The 22,185-nt window shown below is 35.3% G+C and overlaps 1 protein-coding gene across 6 annotated transcripts in view; it reads right to left on the bottom strand.

The window, feature by feature from the left end:
• The window catches only part of ADK (adenosine kinase), a 523,666-nt gene that overhangs the window by 75,447 nt on the left and 426,034 nt on the right, over positions 1-22,185 (bottom strand). For all 6 annotated transcript variants that reach the window (XM_023625334.2, XM_070227663.1, XM_070227653.1 and 3 more), the window contains 2 exons: positions 16,175-16,210; positions 7,323-7,437 (listed from right to left, as the gene is read on the bottom strand). In XM_023625334.2, the coding sequence (XP_023481102.1) occupies positions 7,323-7,437; positions 16,175-16,210 (151 nt within the window). The remainder of the gene's footprint in view (positions 1-7,322; positions 7,438-16,174; positions 16,211-22,185) is intronic.

Raw genomic sequence — 22,185 nt, 5'->3', positions numbered from 1 at the left:
ACCCAGATCTGGGTTTCTAAAAATCAATTGTCAATAAAAGGAACTGGAGTTACTTGAAGTGGCTAATTCCAGGACCGAGGCAGGGAAAATACAAGGGCCTAGAGCATCTTATGTTGTCAAACAGTAATGTAGTGCGCAAAAAAGGATGGGGACAGGGTCAGATAAAAAGTCTATAGGACTTGGTAATTCTGTTGCAAAAAGAGGCAAAACTAATTGCTAGCAGCAGAAGCCAAAATAATGGTTACCTTTGGTGGGGGCAATGATTAGGAGGGGAGCACATGGGGTAGCTTCTAAAGTGCTAGAAGTGTTCTATTTCTTGATATGGTGGTAGTGACACAGGTGTGTTCACTTAATGAAAAGTTACACCAATTTTACATGTATATTATACTTCAAAACAAACTATACAAGATGTTCCATATTTTGATTATGGTAGTTCTTACATGTTATTTAGTAAAATATGTGTGCATTTTACTATATGTAATCTATACCTCAAATAAATCTGACTTAAAGGTCCTTTGAGAAATAAACACTATAATAGGGTTAACATTTTTGCCTGGTTGAGGTTGTCTTCTATTTTGCTTTCCAGCTTTGACAGAAAGGTAGGAGTTGAAAGAAGTCTCATTTCTTGACAGGCCAGAGATCACTAAAGCATACAAACCATGCCCCAAAGATACTACTTTGTCAGGAATGTGACAGTTCCACATATGTTATTCTGAATTGTTTTTGATCTCTTGGCTAATTAAAGGGACTTTCTGTTTTGTGGTTACAAAAACCTAAAAATGGAACATGCGCTAATAACTTAGTTGTTTATATTCATAGTCAAGAAATATAAATTCTTTAAAATATCTGGTAAGAACTTTTTTCTATGAATGTCATACACAGACATTCTGAAAGAATGCTACCTAATTTGTTCTATCCACATCATCACCAACCTATGCCAACAAGATCATCACTTAAAATCAGTTTGGCTGTAGCAGAGGTAACATTTTCAAAATGATTTAATAATATTTTGTAGCAGTAGGGATTGTGATGATGTGCTGACATTATTCTTCTGCTGCTGAGATTGTTTTCCCTCAGAATTTGCATTTTCTATTACATACTTTCTGTGCTTTATGCCTACAACAATTGCAAATCATATTGACCTTTTCTTACAGAGTAATGGACAGCATTGAGTGTTTTCAAAGAACATGAAAAATTAACTAGTAAAAGGGGTGACAAGTTTCTTTAAGGACTCAGGAACATGAAGACAAGTAACTTAATAATCCCATTTACTTAGAAATTGACAAAGGGCACTAAGATGACACTATTTTAAATTATAAGCTCCTCAAAGGCAGGAGACTATTGAAAGTGATAATGTAGATTGCTTGTAAGAGTGGATGAGTCCTTCATACTTTGTGATTGATCAAGAAAGACAAGCATTCACCAAGGCCTGACTTACTGAAGTCCGAGATGCTTAGTTACTAAAAGGTTCTGTTTCCATCATTCCACAGGATTATAGGACTTGAGGTAACATTATCAAATCAACTAACCCAGTGGTTCTCAAAGTGAGAAATGGAGGATAGACAGCATTGCTGTATCACCTAAGAGAGTTTTTTTAACAAATACACAACCCTATACTCCCCTTCCCCCAGACTCCACCACTCCCATTCTCATAAATCTTCTTGAGGAAGTATATTCTAATACGTCTTACAGGGATATATCAGATTGAGGGGAAGGCGGCTTTTATGAAGGCAGGGCTGTATTTACCAAAGCACCACTAGGTGATTCTGATATGATAGCATTAACCTTCCAGTTAAAAATGTCTCGCCTAATCCATTTTTTCCCTTTGGGCAAAATTACAATTCAAATAGCCCAGAAAGAATTCTGAAAGTATTCAGAAAAATCTACAATTTATTCTTCAGGGTACCTATTTCATTGTCTCATAAGAGCCACTGTGTGAAATGTATTATTTTCAATTTATAACAAAAGGTCTATTACTTTTTCCAATTTTTAGTGATATATTTAGTACAGAAACTTGGAGAAATTTAAACTTTCTACAAAGACATATATATGTATAAGTGTGTAATGTATGTATTTTTTTCACTACAATCCTTAACATAATAAGGTGCTAATATACAAAGACCTCATTAGTAGCTGCTGTCCAGTAGGTAATAAAATCCATAGTCTTAGTTTTCTTAAATTTATAGACACAGAAATGGTTTCCTTGATCTGACTCTCATGCCACCTAACAGGTGCATTCAACATTTATTAAAAGGATCAAAATGGACAGAATCATCTTTTCTTTCCCTTTCCTTCATTCCCAGCCTCTTACTCTTATTACTTTCCAGTGTTCTGTTGTGTCCTCCCTCCCAACCCCTCTGCAAATCTTGGAACTCAACTAGCCTGCAAGCAATGAGACAATCAATGATTGATATGTGACAAAACTTCTAGGCTGGATGGATACTCAATCTGAAGTACAGGTGACCAAAAAAATAGGGTAAATGGAAAAGACTTTAGATTTAGAAAATCTAGGCAATTTAGAGAAGAGGAATTCAAAGAATTACACTTATAAAATAAGAGAAAGTGGTTTATAGACACTGTATCTCAAAAGGAGAAAGGTCTCTAGAATTAAATACCAAGAGAACTGATTTTGTTACATTATTCTTACATGCCACAAACTTAGTATTGATCATTTAAAAATACTCTATAGTGTGAGGTTTAAGGAACAATGGTTCCTAATTAGTGTTTTAATAAGTGTGTTAGCACTGCCTTGTGCCATTCTGCAACGTCATTTATGGTAAATTAAGGAACACTTTCCCTTCCCATCTTCCATTAGTGTTTTAATGCTAGGAGGTAGGGAAAAAACTGATCCATATTCAAGAGGAAAGGAGGAAAAACAATAACAAATTGGCATCTCTTCTGTGAATTGCCCCACAGGCCAAGCATTTTTATGTTCTTAATCATTATTAAATGACTTAACATGACACCCAGAGCTTGACGAATGATTGCATCCTGACATGAGAACGAATTACAAATGAAATGAAAGATCAAGCTGTATTAGAGGATTGCCTCTGGGAAATGAAAATCTTTAATTCTCTTTTATTATTGACATTTATTTGGCCGCCATGAATAACAACACAGCAAAGAGATTCAGCTATGCTTGTGCACTGAATAGCTTATCCCAGGGCTCAAAACTGCATTAACATTTATCATATTTGCTTTTGTAGCTGACACTACTGAACAGATTCTCCATCCATCTTGTATTTATCATGCATTGCAGATACAGTACATCCTCTAATTTAAGTTCATTTTCATATAGGAGGAACAGCAAAGATTAGCCAATGTCTTTGCTCAAATAAATTCCTGCTGGTAAGCATTCCTAAGAATGGTTTAATAGATTTAATAAAGAACAAAATGAGTTGACAAGGAAACTCAGTCATAGGAAGGGGAGGCTAATTTAAAAGGTTTCAATTTTGGGAAAATTGTGCAAATTCACAATGAGGAAGACAATTGTACAATATGTATATCTGCAATAATATAAAGCCTTAAAATAAATGTCTCCATAAAGAGCAACCAAATAGCATTTCATGAATCTGAAGGCAGTACTACAGTTCCTATAAGATAAGAAGTCTGCATGTTTTTCAACTTTCCAAACAGTGTTCATTGCTAAGACAGGAACAGGGCATACAATACAGAAAGACAGGAATTCAGATAGTTATTATCAATGTAGGGATATCTTTTCATAACTTGTTTCTTTTCTCTCTTGTACAAATCAACAATGTGGCTTTCCTGTCACAACAGGAAAAGATTATTATATCATACCTAGTGCCTTTGCTTACATGATCTTCTTTGACTGGATTGTCATCCTTTCTTTAAATCCTTCCTACAATTCAAGGCTTACCAACGATATCAAAGTATCTTGGGAAAACCACTTAATATCTCTGAATCTTGTCTGAAAAATTATTTTTTAGTGTTCTTTGTTTTTTATACTTTTAATTATGGAAAATCTTAAACATATACACATAATGACCACCCGTCATATATCCATCACCCAGCTTCCATAATTATTAACTCATGATGAATGTCATTTCATCTATAACCCCACTTCCCTATTTACCACTCACTGAACTATTTTGAAACAAATATTTTTTGAAGTAAATCTCTGAATCACGCTTTTGACAATTCTAAAATAAGAAAATTGGAATGAATTAATTCTAGGTTCCCTTCTCCCCAAAATTTAACAATAATTTCTTCTTTGGCCCTTTTCAGGCTTATAATATTTAATTTAGCAAAAATTTACTTCATATTCACTATAACATCTTTTTTTAAGTTTTATTGATCTCCTTCTTTGAATCAATACAACCCATATTATCTGTAGCAATAATTTAGGAGTATAACTATACTTCCTTTTATTTATATTTTGATGTGTATTAATTTTATTTCCCAGTTAGATCTTTAAGGCTCATATCTTAAATTTCAGTGCTCAGCAGAATACTGAACCAACACAAAGGTAATAATTGCTACTGTTTTAATAATTATTAATTAACTGATTGATTTTAATCTTAATGGTTCAGACAGAATTAAAAGGTTTGGGGTCAGCCCCGTGGCCGAGTGCTTAAGTTCGCGTGCTCTGCTTCGGCAGCACAGGGTTTCACGGGTTTGGATCCTGGGCCAGGACATGGTACTGCTCATCAGGCCACGCTGAGGCAGTGTTCCACATAGCACAACCAGAAGGGCCTACAAGTAGAATGTACAACTATGTACTGGGGGGCGTCAGGGAGAAAGAAAAAAAGAAGGAAAAAAAAAGATTGGCAACAGATGTTAGCTCAGGTGCCAATCTAAAAAAAAAGGTTCATATTTTGGCTTTAATAGTAGATAGCATCATCTTGACAATATTAATCATTTTAATCAATAAAATGTTTACTAGATGAAATTCTTATTCTATTTCTATGAGTGCTATAAAATAGATGGCTGAATAAAAACAGAAGTGAGGTTTTTTTTCTTGAAGTTTAAAACTGAAGAAGTAATTTATTTCTGGATTTTGTTTATTCACAATTAGATAAATTTATTTTATTAAAGTATAGGTATCTGGTAAGTAAAATGTTCTGGGTTTTTTTCCAGGAAGGACATTTCTAGACTGACAGTATCTCCAAAATGTTAAAGTAAATAAACCAAACCAAAGTGGATTTACTCAATTGAATTTTAATAAATTATCTTCTTGAAAATAAAATATTTTCTACTGAGATAGAAGGTAGGTTTATTAAAATTAAAAACTATAAAAGGAGGGCTGGCTTGGTGGCATAGTGGTTTAAATTTGTGTGCTCTGCTTCGGTGGACAGGGGTTCGCAGGTTCAAATCCCAGGCACAGAGCTTATGCACCACTTGTCAAACCACGCTGTGGTGGCATCCCACATAAAATAGAGGAAGACTGGCATTGATGTTAGCCCAGTGACAATCTTCCTCAAGCAAAAAGAGGAAGATTGGTAACAGGTGCTAGCTCAGGGCCAACCTTCCTCACAAAAAAAAACAAAACAAAACTATAAAAGTACATTTTCACAGAAATGGAACAAACAATCCTAAAATTTGTATGGAACCAATAACGCCCCCAAATAGCCAAAGCAATCTTGAGAAAGAAGAACCAAGCTGGAGGCATCACATTTCCTGATTTCAAACTATATTACAGAAATATAGTAATCAAAACAGCAGGATACTGGCATAAAAACACTACACACATATAGATAAATGGAATAAAATAGAGAGCCCAGCAATAAACCAAAGCATATATGGTCAATTAATTTATAACACAGGGAGCCAGCTCTGTGGCTCAGTGGTTAAGTTCGCGAGCTCCGCTGCGGCGGCCCAGGGATTGGATCCTGGGCGCGGACATGGCACCGCTTGTCAGGCCATGTTGAGGCAGCGTCCCACATCCCACAACTAGAAGGACCTGCGACTAAGATATACAACTGTGTACGGGGGGGTTTGGGGAGATAAAGCAGAAAAAAAAAAAAAGGTTGGCAACAGTTGTTAGCCCAGGTGCCAATCCTTAAAAAAAAAAAAAATTTATAACACAGGACCCAAAAATATACAATGGGGAAAAGACAGTCTCTTCAATAAATGGCATTGGGAACACTGGACAGCGACATGCAAAGAATGAAACTGGACTGCTATCTTACAACACACACAAAAATCATCTTAAATTGGACGAAAGATTTGAATGTAAGACCTGAAACCATAAAGCTCTTAGAAGAAAACATAGGGGTAAGTTCCTTGACATTGATCTTGGTGACGATTTTTTGAATCTGACACCAAAAGCAAAGGCCACAAAAGCAAAAGTAAATGTGTGGTACATCAAACTAGAAAAACTTCCGTACAGCAAAGGAAACCATCAGCAAAATGAAAAGGCAGCCTATGGGATGGGGAAAAAATTTTGCAAATCATATATCTGATAAGGGGTTAATATCCAAAAGACTTAACTCATATAACTCAACAGTAAAAATAACAATCCAATTAAAAAATGGGCTGAGGATCTGAATAGACATTTTTCCAAAGAAGACACACAAATGGCCAACAGGTACATGAAAAGATGCTAAACATCACTAATCATCAGGGAAATGCAAATCAAAACCACAATGAGATGTTACCTCATACCTGTTAGAACAGCTATTGTCAAAAAGACAAGTAATAAGTGTTGGTGAGGATATGGAGAAAAGGGAACTCTTGTGCACTAGTGGTGGGAATGTATATTGCTGCAGCCACTACGGAAAGCAGTATGGAGGTTCCTTGAAAGATTAAAAATAGAACTACCACATGATCCAGCAATTCCATGTCTGGGTATTTATCCAAAGGAAACAAAAACACTAACTCGAAAAGATACCTGCACCACCATGTTCACTGCAGCATTATTTACAATAGCAAAGGCATGGAAACAACCTAAGAGTCCACTGACGAATAAAAAGATAAAGAAAACATGGTGAATATATATACAATGGAATATTAATCAGCCATCAAAAAGAAGGAAATCCTGCCATTTGCAACAACATGGATGGACTCTGAGGGCATTAGGCTAAGTGAAATAAGTCAGATGGAGAAAGGCAAATACTGGATGATCTCACTTATATGTGGAATCTAAAAAAAACCTCAAACTCATTGATACAGGGAACAGCTTGGCTGTTGCCAGAGGCAGGGCTGAGGGGGTATGGGGAGGGAGCAAAATGTGTCAAGGTAGTAAAAAAGAGAAAAAAACGTTACATTGTTTTGAATAAATTATAATAGAAAGAATATAGAATTTTGTTATGAATGATTAATCTCCATAAAACTGGGTTTCTCACAGTTTCTACATGTACCTGTAGCCATTATGGTGTCATCTCTCCCTTGGGTGAAAATCACGATTCGCTGCCTCTTCGAGTTCACCTTTGGCAGAGCCTGTGTCTTTCTGGCTATCTCTTTAATGTCTTCAGTCTATTAATGAAAAGGAGGAAAAAATTCTCATAACCAGTACAATAAAGCCAAACTTTATTAGATTAAGGATTAAGCTTCTCATGTTCAAAATAAGAGAGACCTGAATATCTATTAAAAGTTATTTAAAAAATTTTACCACATACAAAAGTAAACAGAATAGTACAAACCTCCAAGGAAAACCCACCATTGGGCTGCAACAATTTTAAATTTATGATGAATCTTATTTCATCTATACCTTCATCCATCTGCCTTTCATATTATTCTGAAGCAAATCCCAGATACTATATCATGTCATTTGTAAATGTTTAGTATGTATCTCTGAAAGGTAAAGACTTAAACATAACCACATAACTGTAATCATATTTTGAAAAATTCACAATAATTCCTTAATATCAGCAAATACCCAGTTAGTTTGCAAGTTTCCAATTAAAGAGAGATTTGTAAAAAGAGGAATGTTGAATTATTTTAGAGGTCTGCAGAGCATAATTATGCTGTGGAAATAACATGGTTGCTATAATGCCCAATTTTTCAAAGAACTAAAATGAGAGGAAGATGCCAGCCATTTCCTACAGACTTAATTTTCTTTAAAAAAGACAAAGCTTAAAAAATTACAAATTAATCTAGAAACCCTGATGCTATTTTTCATATAGCATAGGCCGTGAAGTTTTACATCATAAATGTTGAAACTTAAGATCTAACTCATAAGCCATAGGCAGGACTTTTAGAATCATGTTTTCAACAATTTTAGATAATTTAAAAATCCATGTCTGAATTCAGTGGGCCTCTAAAATTGTCCATGGTTTCAGCTTTGTTGGTAGTTTACTGTATCACTGTGCAAAGTTTCAAACAGTTATGGAGAGAGAAATATATCTGAGTGGCATAAAAGATGTTAATTAGGACATACAGGGGGCCGGCCCAGTGGTGTAGTGGTTAAGTTTGTGTGCTACACTTTGGCAGCCCAGGGTTCACAGGTTCAGATCCTGAGCATGGACCTAGCACTGCTTGTCAAACTCTGCTGTGGTGGCATCTCACATAAAATACAGGAAGATTGGCACAGATGATAGCTTAGTGACAATCTTCCTCAAGCAAAAAGAGGAGGATTGGCAACAGATGTTAGTTCGGGGCCAATGTTTCTCACCAAAAAAAAAAAAAAGGATATACAGGACCGAAAAATTTAAGTAAGGGAGGCAGACAAATCATTCTGGTCACAAACAACATCAGAAACCATGACATTTTAAAAGGTATGACAATCTTCAGTGAAATATTTATATGTTGTTTGTTCACTAAATACTTAAATTCCAGATGCTATATGAAGTTAAGCTTCTACTACACTTAACATGATGATTCCAGAGGACTGTTCTTTCTGAAAAGACACTTCTGGTAGGACAATGCTGTTGACCTTTCAAACATGCTGACTATTTTACTTTTGACTGCTTATTGTAGAAGAGAACTAAGCCTGAACTCTGATAAGATGAGAAAAGAAATTCCCTAGGTTTTGCTGGCAAGACTATTAGAAATCACTAGTAATAGCTGAAAGGACCAAAAAAATGCCATATAATAACAATGTCTTCACTGTCTTAAATAAATGTATACATTTAATTAAAATGACTCACATATTCTCCCAATCTCCCTACCACACATATATTTTACGACAGTAGGATTTTTGCTTATGATTGAGTACAGTTCATATTTAATAAAGATAAGAGGCAAACTCCAGAAACAGATTCACTTTATCATCTTGGGAGCAGAATCTTATGCATGTGCTGGATGTTTTTAAAATAGAGGTCTTTCTTCAAGGTGGTATAAAGAATATATTAAGAATGACATTCCACTGTTGTCTTCAACCAACCCTGTGAGAAGATATTTTTTTATGTGAGTTTTGGTAACCTAATCAAAGAAATCTTACTTATGTCTCAAATTAAATCTTATAAAAACGGTAACTGAAAAAGGGTGAAATAAACTTTCCAAATATAAAACATAAATTTTTACAGAAAAGTTAAGCTTTATTCTATTTGTATCATATCTATAGCTCATATAAAACCTCTTTGTCCCTGTGGGATCACCGTCAGTGAGCACCAAATCTAAATTTCTCACTATGCCTTGTGCAGCCACTGCTTTGCTCTCAATAGCTGATCTCCATCTAGTATAAAAACTCGTGTGAAAACCTCAATTTTGTCTTCCCAATGCTACAGATTTCTAGCTCTGTATTCCTCCCACCCACATGGTAGATTCTTCTCCCGTATACTTGGGTTAACATATCTTAACAGAATGGTGAAATTACAGGGAACTTTAGAGTATGATATACCTGGATTTACTATTTGTGTGATGTTGAGCAGGTAAATAAACCTCTCTGAGGATCCATTTCCTCATCTACAAAACTAAGAAAATGATATTTATGTTAAAAGATGTAAGGAGTATCAAGGTATCTCCCTCTAAGATACTTATTTGCTATAAAAGGAAAAATAGTAATGTTACAGTGGAGAAAGTTGACAGACATCACTTTACCCCAGTGATCAAATTTAGTGATGCTAAAATTAGTGGACAAAACAGGATATTTGCATAGTCCTAAAATATCACCCCCAAGATATTTATTAACTATAGTGGGAAAATAGTAACTTTACAGAGGATAAACTGGCAAACACCACCTTAACCCAGTGACCGAGGGCAACATTATCAAGAATAAGATATTGGGAAATCATATACATCCCTGATATGATGCAATGAGAAGGGCACATCCTTTCTCTGGTATTTCCATCAAAAATGCATGACCTCAACTTAATTATGAGAAAATATTAGACAAACTCAAATTGAGGGACATTCTACAAAATGACTAACAAGTACTCCTCAAAGTATCAACCACCAACAACAAGGAAAGAATGAGAAACTGTAACAGATAGGAAGAAACTAAGGAGATATAACAAATAAATGCAAAGTGTGATCCTGGATTAGATTCTGGAACAGAAAAAGGAAATTAGAGGAAAAACTGGGGAAATCAGAATAAAATATGTAGTTCAGTTATTGGTATCGTACTAATGGCAATTTCCTGGTTTTAATGATTATATCTTGGTTAATTAAGATGTTAACATTAGGGAAAACTGACTGAAGGGTATCTGGGAACTCTCTGCACTAGTTTTGCAAATTTTCTAAGCCTAAAATTATTTCAAAATAACAAGTTATAAATAGTTGTGAGGATGAAAAAGGATAACGTAAGTGCAAGAATTTAATGTAACATTTAGAACATGCTAAGTATTTAATAAATATTAATTTCTTTCCTCTAATGAGTGTAATACTCTCCAAATCTGTCATATGCTGAGGGTGCCCCAAAATCTCTAGAAAGGGCCTCAAGAGTTTTGAGTGTAGAGAATTCAATTATGGCATCTAATAATGAAGGTGAAAGAGGAAAAGAGGGAGAAGTAGAAGAAAGCTCATACAATTTAGCTGTGAGCCTGCATATAGCTCTGAAGTATATGTATATACTCATGTATATAGCTCATTAAATCTTAACTTTTCTAGGCAGTAGGTGTTATTACTACATTCCCTTTTTATAGATGAAGAAACTGAGTCACAGAAAAGTTAAGTGACTTCCTAAGGTCATTAATACACTAAGTGGAGCCAAGACTGGCACCCACAAAGTCTAACTCCAAGGATTACACTCTTAACCACTGCTCCATGCTATCCACAAATTGCACTGATTCTACAAATTCTGGCAATGTGCTTTCTGTCGTTGTTATCACACAACTAAAGCATGTTCATCTCAAATCATTTTTCTGCCACATTCACAAGTCATTGACAATCTTGTATTCAAGCTTGCTATTTTTTCTTAATTATTCTGGCTTGTATTTTACCCTAGTGAATTTCAATATTTGAATTTCAAGATATTTCTCATTTTCCAAGGTCATTTGGAAATCTAATCTTCTCCTCCAACATGTTAGAATGTGAGAAAGAAGTGTAGTTTATATAGTAAAGAATACCAGACTTAGAGAGCTGAGCTCTGGTTCTGGCTCCATTATATATTAGCTATGTGACCTTGAACAAATCATGTAGCTTTTTTAAAAATCTCTTGAACTAATATGGTAATACATGCCCTACCTGCCCTCGAAGGTTTGTGTGAATATTAAATGTATTAATGATATGTTAGAAAAGGTTTTATAAACTGTGAAGCATTTTATAAAGGTAAAAGTATGCTTTTATTGTCATTGGTGATAAAATACCTTAAATTTAGCATTGTCTTCCAAATTAAAGAATATAGTCTCTTCATTCCGTTTTTAACAACCTGGTGATATAAATGTTAAACAATACTGTCACAATCTACCTACACCTGTAGAATGCCAATTGTGGTGTTCCCACACATTGCCTCACTTAACCATAGCATATTTTGTTTTCCAACTAGAAACTTCTGTAATAATTAAGGTGTTCATATGATGTGTCAGTCTCCAGTCTTAACTCATACTACACTCCTCTTCACTCACTCCACTTCACTCATTCAATGTGACTCCAGTCACTGGCCTTCCGTCAGTTCCTGAAGTACACAGTAATTATGCTCTTTCTTGTTTTTTTTTTTTTTTTTTTTGCTCCTTATTTGAGGGCCTTTATACTCTTGCTCCTTCTGTTTGAAATTTGTTTCCCTGTTTGTTTTGCTTTTTTTCTGCCATGGCTAGATATTCATATTTTTCAAGTTGTACTTCCTCAGAGAGTCATTCCCTGACTATTGTATCTAAAATAGCACCTCCTCCTGTGTTCTCTTTCACAGTACACTCTCTGGTCATTTCCCTCTTGTCTTCAGGGTCTATCAAAGTGTTAGGCACATAGTCAGTGTTCAGTAAAGATTTGTTGAATAAATGATAAAATGAAGAGAATTAGAAGAATATTGTATTTTTTTCCCTTAATCTAACTGTTCTGAAACTGTCTTCTTTTGGTACTCAGTCACCTAGCAAAGCAGCATTGCACTCTCTTAGCCAGCAAGACCTGACTTAATGTTTATTTCCAGAAACTCTGGGTAATCATACTGTATTCTTTATATTTGTGAGGAACACAGGAACTTTAGAACAATCTTGGAGAATTCTTTGGGAATCAATACCTCCTGAACACTCTCTGTGGACTTTCTATCCAGTGCTGATCAATGGAACTTTCTGTGATGATGTGTATGTTTTATATCTGCACTGTCCAAAACGGTAGGTACATTGGCTATAGTGCACTTGAAATGTGCCTAGTGACGCTGAGGAAATGAATTTTAAATTTTACATAAATAGCCACATGTGGCTAGTGGGTGCTGTATTGGATAGCACAATTCAATGCTTTACTCTCTCAGTGGTTTAAGATGATAGAGTTGTCATTGGTCAGAGAAAGAATACAAGTCTGGGATCCTCTAGGTAGAGCCATGGGCTGTGGGGAAAGTTGGAAAAGGGAAAAGGATTACTTTATTTCCTCTATAGTCATAAGTTTTATATCTTAGAGATCTAAAGTAAGAAAATTAAAATTTGTTGCTTAGAGTAAAACTAAATAAATTACCCAATAAGGAAGGTATGAATCCTCTTTATCATTAGGCACATACTCTATTGCACAGAGAATGAAAATACAAATAATATTCATTTTTAGGTTTTGGAGGTATTTTCTTCACTTTATTTAAATCAACTTTCAATACAGCTTTTAAAAGCCTTCTTAATGAAACACGCTTTTAAGAATCTTATTTTTATTCAGGTTCTAAAAATACAAAACTTTTATCGGCTCAGCTCAAGATAAGACAGATTTAAAAACACATTGCAGTCTGAACTGATTTTCCAGAATAATAAAAGGCCTCATGAAACTTTTTACCCCAAGAATTGTCATTTTAAATTCTTAGCAGGTCTGTCATTTAAATCAGGCACTATGCAATTTTCCATCACCTATATATATAAAAAAATCCTCTCTATTCTGCTTTGTGCTCTGCCCAGCTCCAGTTTTTATCTCATTCTCCAGTGCCCTCCTAAGCTGCCTCTTCTTACTCAAAATTGCCCAATTCATTTTAAAGATTAAAGATTTTTTTTAAAAGAAAGATTATCTAAAATTTTGCAGAGAAGCTAACCAGAATATCATAAACAATGCCACTGAGGATATTTCCTGATGAATAAACACTGGTTATTTTTAGAGGCATTTGGATTGTCTGTTAGCAGACAGATCACTAGTGGCAATACTCAGTGGTTTTGGGAACTGATGGGGATTTATAATAGAAAGTGAGTGTAGGAAGGCAGAGATGGTGGGAAGAAAAAAATGCTCACCTTTCTTTTTATCTTTTCTTTTCTCTCCTCTCATTCATGCCCAAAATTTAGAGGTAAAATTAAAGTTGGGAGGGATAAAATGCAGATTTTGTCTAGTCTGTCACGCTAGGCTTGAGAGCACTGACACATTTTCATACACATTAAACTGTTAAGATAAACTGATTTATTCTTGTTTGACTCTTTAAAAATACGAAGTTTCATACCTATGTCTAATTGACTAAGGAAACTTTAATGGCATTTGAAAATCACTGAATTTCTCTAGATAGCATTCCACACATGGATCATATTTTATTAACAATACTTACTTGAGGTTATTCTACTCAAGGCTCTTATATATTCTGCAGTGCTTGTAATATTTTAGGGAACAGATGAAGGGACACATCAAGACACTGTGTGCGTTATTCATCTAACATATCACCGTCAACATCACCAAAAGAGCAGTTTTGCTATGTCAGGAGGTAATAAGGTATATTCCTACTATAATCGTCATCACTTTGCTTATATGCTGTAATCAATTATGGCAAATTTATGGTTAAAAGAAATAATTCTAGAATCATTAAGTAAGAACTAATGGAAGGGTTAATATGGTGCTGGTTGGTAGAAAATAGAAAAAGCAGTTTGTTGCTAAGACTGAATTTAAACCAGGCATATTCAAAGCAAGTAGTTCAAGGGGGCAATAGAAGTATGAAGTAGTCAGGTTTAATAAACTATTTAAAAAAATTATTATCTAGGCACTACAGAATCATAATCATTTATTATGCAACCTGTTATATTTCTAAGCATCTACCAAACTGGTTATTTTCTAGAACCAAAATACATTTTTTATGTTAGCACAGAAAACAGGGCACAAATTTAAGTTTTACAAGCTTTTATCTGTGGAGAATTTTGATGTAACAACAGAGAATATCAATTGTTAATATTAAAATTTAACATCAATGAAAGTTTAAAACATGACAGAAAACATCTACTTATATTCTCATGATCAAAACACTTGACTTTTAAATTGAATATTCCTCTGGTTACATCTAGTCCTGTATATCAATAGCCAGTTTGGGAAATTACAAAGTGAAACTTAAATTTGATTAAAAAAATATTTGGAAATCTTTACTCCTTCTTCCACATTGATTCAACCTTATATTCACAAGAATATGGTAAAACACAAAAAGCAAGCACCCAAGAAATTATCACAGTACCTAACAGTTGAGTATTATAAGGCAAAGTTTCCTATCCTGATATAGTTTTTCCATAGGATCTTGACAGTAAAGTAGAATACTTAAACCACATGCTCACTGTCTTCCTCCAAGAAAAGGAAGCTCTGTGTCTGGCTGTCAAGTCTTACGACATGGGTAACATGCACATGTATTACAGTACTTTGTTGCTTGATAATGAATCTGCCTTTCATATATTTAAATAATAGTTCCATCACAAATTCATTCAGCACCTTTCTCTAAAGAGTTCAAAGTGAGCTTACTAATAGATCCAATCAGTGCTTACAGCTTCTCTATCTGGCATACAATACTGAATATGCAAATAAGGAGAGAGTGTCCATATTCCAGCTCTAGTCATCTTAAATTTTTTAAATTACTACCATGCGACATTCCAACTTGCCATACAGAACACAGCATTCTGCATAATTCTGGCTCCATAAATATGATAGTCATAAAATTTGTAAACTGAGTTAATTCTTTGTCATTTATCCTGGGGTCAGATTAAAGTCAGCATTTTCTAACAATTGACTAGAAGATGGATATTATATAGATAAAAACATGGTCTTGTCTGTTATGCTAATTTTGCCAACAACAACCACATGGAGTTTTGAATCTTGACAGGATAATACTTTTACCAGGAAAACAGAATCCGGACGTGGAAATTAAAGCCATTTATCGATATTTAGTTTCAAAAAATTTATATGTTTTATGCTATCCAAAAAAAAAAGGAGAAGGAAAAAAAAAGATTCAAACAGGAAGTTTATATGAGCAGAATTTAAATTAATCAGTTCCTAACAACTGTTAAGTACAACCTTTTGGAAATTAATTTGCATAATGATAATCTACATGTAGTGGGGTTGAAATTATTTAAACGACATTATAGTTCACTATTTAGTCTTGCTCCACCACTGCTTTTGCAGCGAATCTTTATGAAATGTAATGTAGCTAATGAGGTAGCTTTTTAACTGAACAAACTGACAGGCCCCATATCTGCAGAGGCAGCTTGAAACCGTGCCCAACCTCTTGGCTTCCCAAGAGGCTTTTCAAAATTCAATAAATAACATCTGTAGGCGATGTTGGGTGCAGACCTAGCAGAGTGCGTCATAACACTGTGCTGGCAGAACAAAGAAACCATGACGACTGCCAAGTTTCCATGGCAACCGCTGCGAGGCTCTGAGAGTATAATAGCACATCAATCACTGTCCAAAAGAACTTCATTATCAGCTAGAAAAAACCTTTAGGATCTGTTTAGTGTGCAATTGCGGGTTAACTCACCTCAAAGCCTTGCTCTCTAGCAAAAGTGGCAGCTTCCTGAAATTAAAAAAAAAAAAAGAACAGTTAATTATGAAGTGCTAGGTAATGAAGAAATAATCCATTTTGAAACTCTGATTCAAACAGCCTTCTTTTTACACAATTATCTCAATATACCCACATAGTTCAATTTTTATTCTTACACCAAAAAAGCTTTCTTTTTTCCTTGGCATAAAAAAAAAGGCAGCATAATGTCAACACACTTCACAAGTTAGAATAAAGAAGATGTAGCGCATGTTTTTACTGTAGCTGTCAGTGAGTTCAGGTGTTTTGACCCCAGCAAAGACAGATAATCATTTGAAACCTGAAGAACACGCCGGTGCTTATGTTTTTAATTAAAACAATATCTTTCAGAAAGCTCTTCTGTCTGTTAATAAATGTAAAGATTCAGAAAAATCACCATTTTGCAATCCCTGATGAAATTTATTCGAGCAAGGATCATCAATCGATGTCAAATTCATTATGTGAAAGGATCATGGGGAACTGGGTATTTCATGGAATCAAAATATTACAGATTATATGCTGGTCACAGGGAGTGAAGTATAACTTAATAATGGAAGGCTCAAGCTGTCATCATCTTAACCCAGTGATCAATCCTACCACTTATTATCATTAATAGTGGGATCACCAAATATCGTGCCTTCTGTTATAATGTAGTACAAAGTACACAGCATTACCTCTAAAGTTTTCTGACCAAAAATTTTTAACATGAATTAATCAAAACTTTAATTCAAAACTTACAGTCTACAGGAAATACAGAGGATAGCAGAACAAGTTAAATGATACACTGAGAAAGCAAATGGACAAATCTGTAAGAATATTCTTCAGGACAGGGGCCGGCCCCGTGGCCGAGTGGTCAAGTCCTCACATTCCATTTTGGCGACCCAGGGTTTCGCTGGTTCGAATCCTGTGATCGGACATGACAGGGCTCATCAAGCCATGCTGAGGTGGCATCCCACATGCCACAACTAGAAGGACCCACAACTGAAAATACACAACTATGTACTGGGGGCTTTGGGGAGAAAAAGGAAAAATAAAATCTTAAAAAAAAAAATGTATATTCTACAGGACAAGTAGCTTGGTGTCTTCAATCAATCAATGTCATGATAAAGTGAGGAGGGGAAAAATGACCAAGAGCAATGTAGAGACCTTACCTGATGCAGTTTTGAACAAACCAGCTATAAAAGACATTTTTGGGACAATTGGAGAAATCTGAATATGAAACAGGAATTAGATAATATGAGGAATTATCAATTTGATATGGAAAACGTCCTTAATTTTTAGAGGTTTATCCTGAAGTACTTAGGAATAAAACAGCATGATATATGTAGCCTACTTTAGAATACCTTAAAAAAAAAAAGTGAAGCAAAAATGGCAAAATGTTAACTATTAAATCTAGATGTATTCAGTATTTCTACATTTTGTCTGTTTGAAAATTATTATAACAAATAGTCCAAAAAAACCTCCCTATTTCCCTTTGACATAAGATGACGAGGTAACAAAAGTTAAACATTAAAGAAATATAGTTAAACATTTTAATACACATTTTTCTAGATATTAAATATCTTAAGGGCACAATCTGATGAACATTGTTATATAATCTAATGCCCTTATAACAGGTTATCAAATGACAAAAACACACCTATGTAACCAAATCCTTTCTCTTTCTTTACTCTTTGCTTTGCGCATATATTTTAATTTTAGGACTGATAGAGAAAACGGAGGAAATAGTACTTTTCAACTCCACTTCCCTCTTGAAAATGGAAAAAAGTGCAGAGAACTGTCAAGAGCCTCTAAATCTTAACTCACATTCCTCCAAAATTATCTTTGCCAAGAGATATTAATAGAAAGATGGGATTTGAGCCTGAGTAGTGAGCAGATCCAACTCGACTAAAACGACTGCTGCACCAAACCATGTAAGGCAGAAAGTACGGTCAATGTCTTCAGCATAAATTTGGGTACTGTCTACATGTTAAGGAAAACACTGGGAAATACAGCATGTATGCACTTATGGTCCAAAATACTAATAATGTGTAGATTTAAACAACCATTTCGAGGGTTTAAAAAGGTTGAAATGGATAATTACAGCTGAACACTGAAGTTAATAAAAAGTGATAAGCTGAAAGTTCAACTCCTTAGGCTGTTCACTAGAGAAGCATAACCTTGATTGAGTTAGCCTTAGTGATGTAGATTAAAAAAACTGAATTATGATCTTGACAATTGGTGCAAGAAAGGTTAGCCTCTTTGACAATTTACTTACAGTAGAATTTTGTACACCATATAGTCAATAATATTTGCTGACGTGGATGTCAAGGAAAAAGATAAGGATCAAAAGACATCAATGCAGTATTTTTCCAAGCTGTCCAACCCAACAATTAACCAAGCGAACTCTTATACGAAAAAGACAACTGAAAAGCTCGGCTAGAACAACTTATTCACATGGAACTTCATCAGAGACATGAAGGAACCCTCGAGGACTATAAGATAAAGTTAATATGAAGAATCTGTATGACTAAAATTGTACTAAGACATAAAAGCTCAAAATTCACATGGAGTAGTTAAATTGCTTTTTTAATGTTCAGTTTTGCTCACACAAATGTAAGAAGCAATTAACTGTGATCTGTTATGCTATAGTAGAACTGACTAATTACAAGAAGGCACATATATAAATGTCAGATCAGTATTCGTTAAGGAAACCAGGCCCTAGGACACTTCCACATCTGTAAACTATTCCAAGTGGTAACATATTTCTGACTGAGGAAGGATATGCTGAAGAGAAGTCAACTCGATTTCCAATCTCAGCACCCCCTCACACAGGTTTGCAGAGCTGTGCCCTATCACTGAAAAGCTAAGCACTTGTTCTAGGGCTTAAAAAGATCTTATCTCCTGACTTACTCCCACCTTCCTTTGATCTGGGGCTGGTGCCCCCTACTCCATTAAAGAAGGCAGCTGGCTCACTTCACTGAAGACTTTCCCAAAGCTAACCTTTGATCTGAAGGTGTTTGTAGATACAAGGATGGAACAACATTTATTTTTTCCTCTCAGCAAAACAAATAAAACAACATAGGGGAATAGTTTGACTCAGTAAGAATTTTAAGCAGGATACTAGTTCTCAGATTCACTGCATTAGGGACAGAAAGAAAAGGCATTAGGTCAGAAAATAGAGAAGAAAAAAGGGGCATACATGGTGGGCAGAAGAGCAAGGCAGGTTCCAAATATCAGGGGTAATTCCAAGTGAACTGATCACACTAAATTGAAAAGGACTTTTTAGTGTGCCTTTGCAGTAAAAGTGAGAAAAGAAAACAAGCAAGTCCCCATCTGTGCTGCCCCAGGGCGCCACGCACTGAGTTTCACAAGTCTAATGAAGCAGTCAGGTTAAAATCCAACTGCAGAGTGGATGTGACATGTGGAGAAGGGCTAGGGTTAGAATAGAGAAGCAGGGTGGTTCCTAATCCATGTGATAATCATTATATTTACAGGCTTTCCATTTTAGATCTGACATCAAAAATCACAAAGGAGGATGGATTAAGGAAATAAACAACTGATACAGAGGCTTTCCTGCTCCCCCGAGAGTATAGCACTTTCATTCATGCATGACAAGCAACAAAAGCAAAACCAAACAGGCCAGGAAAGAGTATTTCTGAGAAGGCTGGATTTCACATTAACACTTCTTTCCATTTTGATAACTTTCACTGTTCTTCAGTTTCTCAGGTCACATTTTCAGAATCCAGTTCCCATTGTTGTCTATGAAGTATCATTTTTGGTTTACAATGAGTGATACTCACATAATACGTCTTTTACAACAACAAAGTCATTTTTTCCTTCCTGGAATTGAGTGTTGTGAATAAAATGACATATAATTAAAGTCTTAGACTCTCATCTACACCACGCTATTTAGGATTTGCAGCAGGCTTGCTGCTTCACTGACCAGACTAAAAGGGTGCTAGTGAAACAACAATCAAGTATGGTTTATTGAGGCGAGGTTTAAAAAAAAAAATCTGAAATTTATGGTTAATGAAAACCATGGAATACTTACATTAAGAGCTATTTAAAGGGATTAGCAAGCCACTATTAAAAAAGCACAGTCTTCGGATTATACAGGAACAGAAGGAGAAACTCAAGTGTGTGTTTGTGTGTATGAAAGACAACTATTTGCTTTATAGTCAATTGAGGAGGAAACAATTTCTCTGCATTCTGTCTGATAATACCCCAGTTTTAATTTATAAAATAGAATTATCTGTACTCAATAGTAAATCAAAACCATAACTTGTCCATATTCTTATTTCAATTCCAACTATTTGTTACTAGATATATAGAAATACAAATGATTTCTGTATATTGACCTTATATCCTGAGACTTTGCTAAATTCACTTATTTGTTGTAGGAGCTATTATTTTGCTTTTGTAAAGATAGTTTTCTATGTTCCTACTAACCATGCCACAAAGTTATTTTGCGAAGTTAGCAAATGCCTTTAAAAAAATTTTCATCTCTCTTTTCTCCAGGGTGATCTGAAGGGTATGACTACTAACTACGACCACTTTACCATAAGCTCATAACCCTTGCCCTGCTGCTTCCTGCTCTGCACTTCAAACCACTGGACCCAGTTAGAACTATTATCTGCTTGCTTATGTTACCACTCTACTTTTTAATCTTAGACATGAGGGGTCCTGGGTGTAGGCTGAAACTTCATGGACTGAAACAAAAATGGGAGAAGGTCCAATTTAGGACCACAGAAAGGTACTTCTGACTATCCACAGAAAGCAGTCCATCCATCCAAAACAAACTACTTTGTTGCTCCAAAGCAAGGAGAAAGCAGAAAATTCAGTGGGAGTCCCCCTGGTCCTCATTCAAGTCATAGGAGTCCAGAGCTTTGGGAAAAGCCAAGGGAGAATGGAGCCACCAAACCAGTTCTGCTGTTTTACTTTGTTCATCTCTCCATTCAACAAGTATTTACCTTCTAAGTATCGTTTTAGGCTAATAGATACTATTATCCTAAAGGTATATCACTGCTACAGTTGTTGCAGAGCTTATAATGGTATTAGACTTTGACTCAGTAATATTGGAAACAATACTATAAAAATGCTAAATGGTGTGGTGTACATCAGTCTAACACACAATGTTATCTGTCTCTCTCTCTATAAATCTATGTATAAAAGTCTCTCTATATAAAATTCATACATTTATATATATACACTTAGATGTATAAAGCTCTCTTTGAATCGCTTTAAATGCAATATAGTACTAGTCAGGAGGCAGTTACAGCCAAATGGAAAGTACAGGGCTTAGACTCAGAAGACCTACACTAAGTTTGCAGTTTTACAGCTCACTTGCTATGTAATCTTGAGCAAGTCACCCAGTCTATCAGTGTATATCCATAAAGTTGAGGCCAACAATATCTATTTCACTGGACTGTTACTAGGAATAAATGAAATATCTAATGTGAAACTGTAAAATCATTTTGCCTATTGAATTTAAGTTCTTGGTAAGATCTCAGGATAGTTTAAACAAATGAGTTCCAGAGCATCCAGAATGCACTCAATGATTTGTTCTATCTGTGGATCATATGTGTAGCAGGCAGCCTCCAAATTGGCTCCCAATGATCCCTGACTGCTGGTATTCAAACCCTTGTATAATTCCTTCCCCTTGAGCGTGGGCTGGATCTAGTGACTTGCTTCTACCAAACATAAGGCAAAAGTGATGGGATGTCTTGTTCATCCATCCTTTTGCTCACATGCTCTCTCTGAGCTCTTGCTCTAGGAGAAATAAGCTGCCACGCAGTGAGTACTCTTATGGAGAGCCCCATGGCTAACAATCAGTGAGGATTTGAGGCTTGCCAACAGCCATGTAAGTGATTTTGGAAGTGGATCCTCCCCTAGCAGTGATATGACTACGGCCCTGGTTGACCTCATCATTATAGCCTTATGAGAGACTGAGTCAGTCATCAAGCTAAGCTGTGTCTAGATTCCCTACCCAC

The sequence above is a fragment of the Equus caballus genome, chromosome 1, assembly GCF_041296265.1.
Source record: "Equus caballus isolate H_3958 breed thoroughbred chromosome 1, TB-T2T, whole genome shotgun sequence".
Taxonomy (NCBI): domain Eukaryota; kingdom Metazoa; phylum Chordata; class Mammalia; order Perissodactyla; family Equidae; genus Equus; species Equus caballus.
The sequence above is the reverse complement of the archived record's forward strand: the minus strand, read 5'-3'. Positions and strand labels throughout refer to the sequence as shown.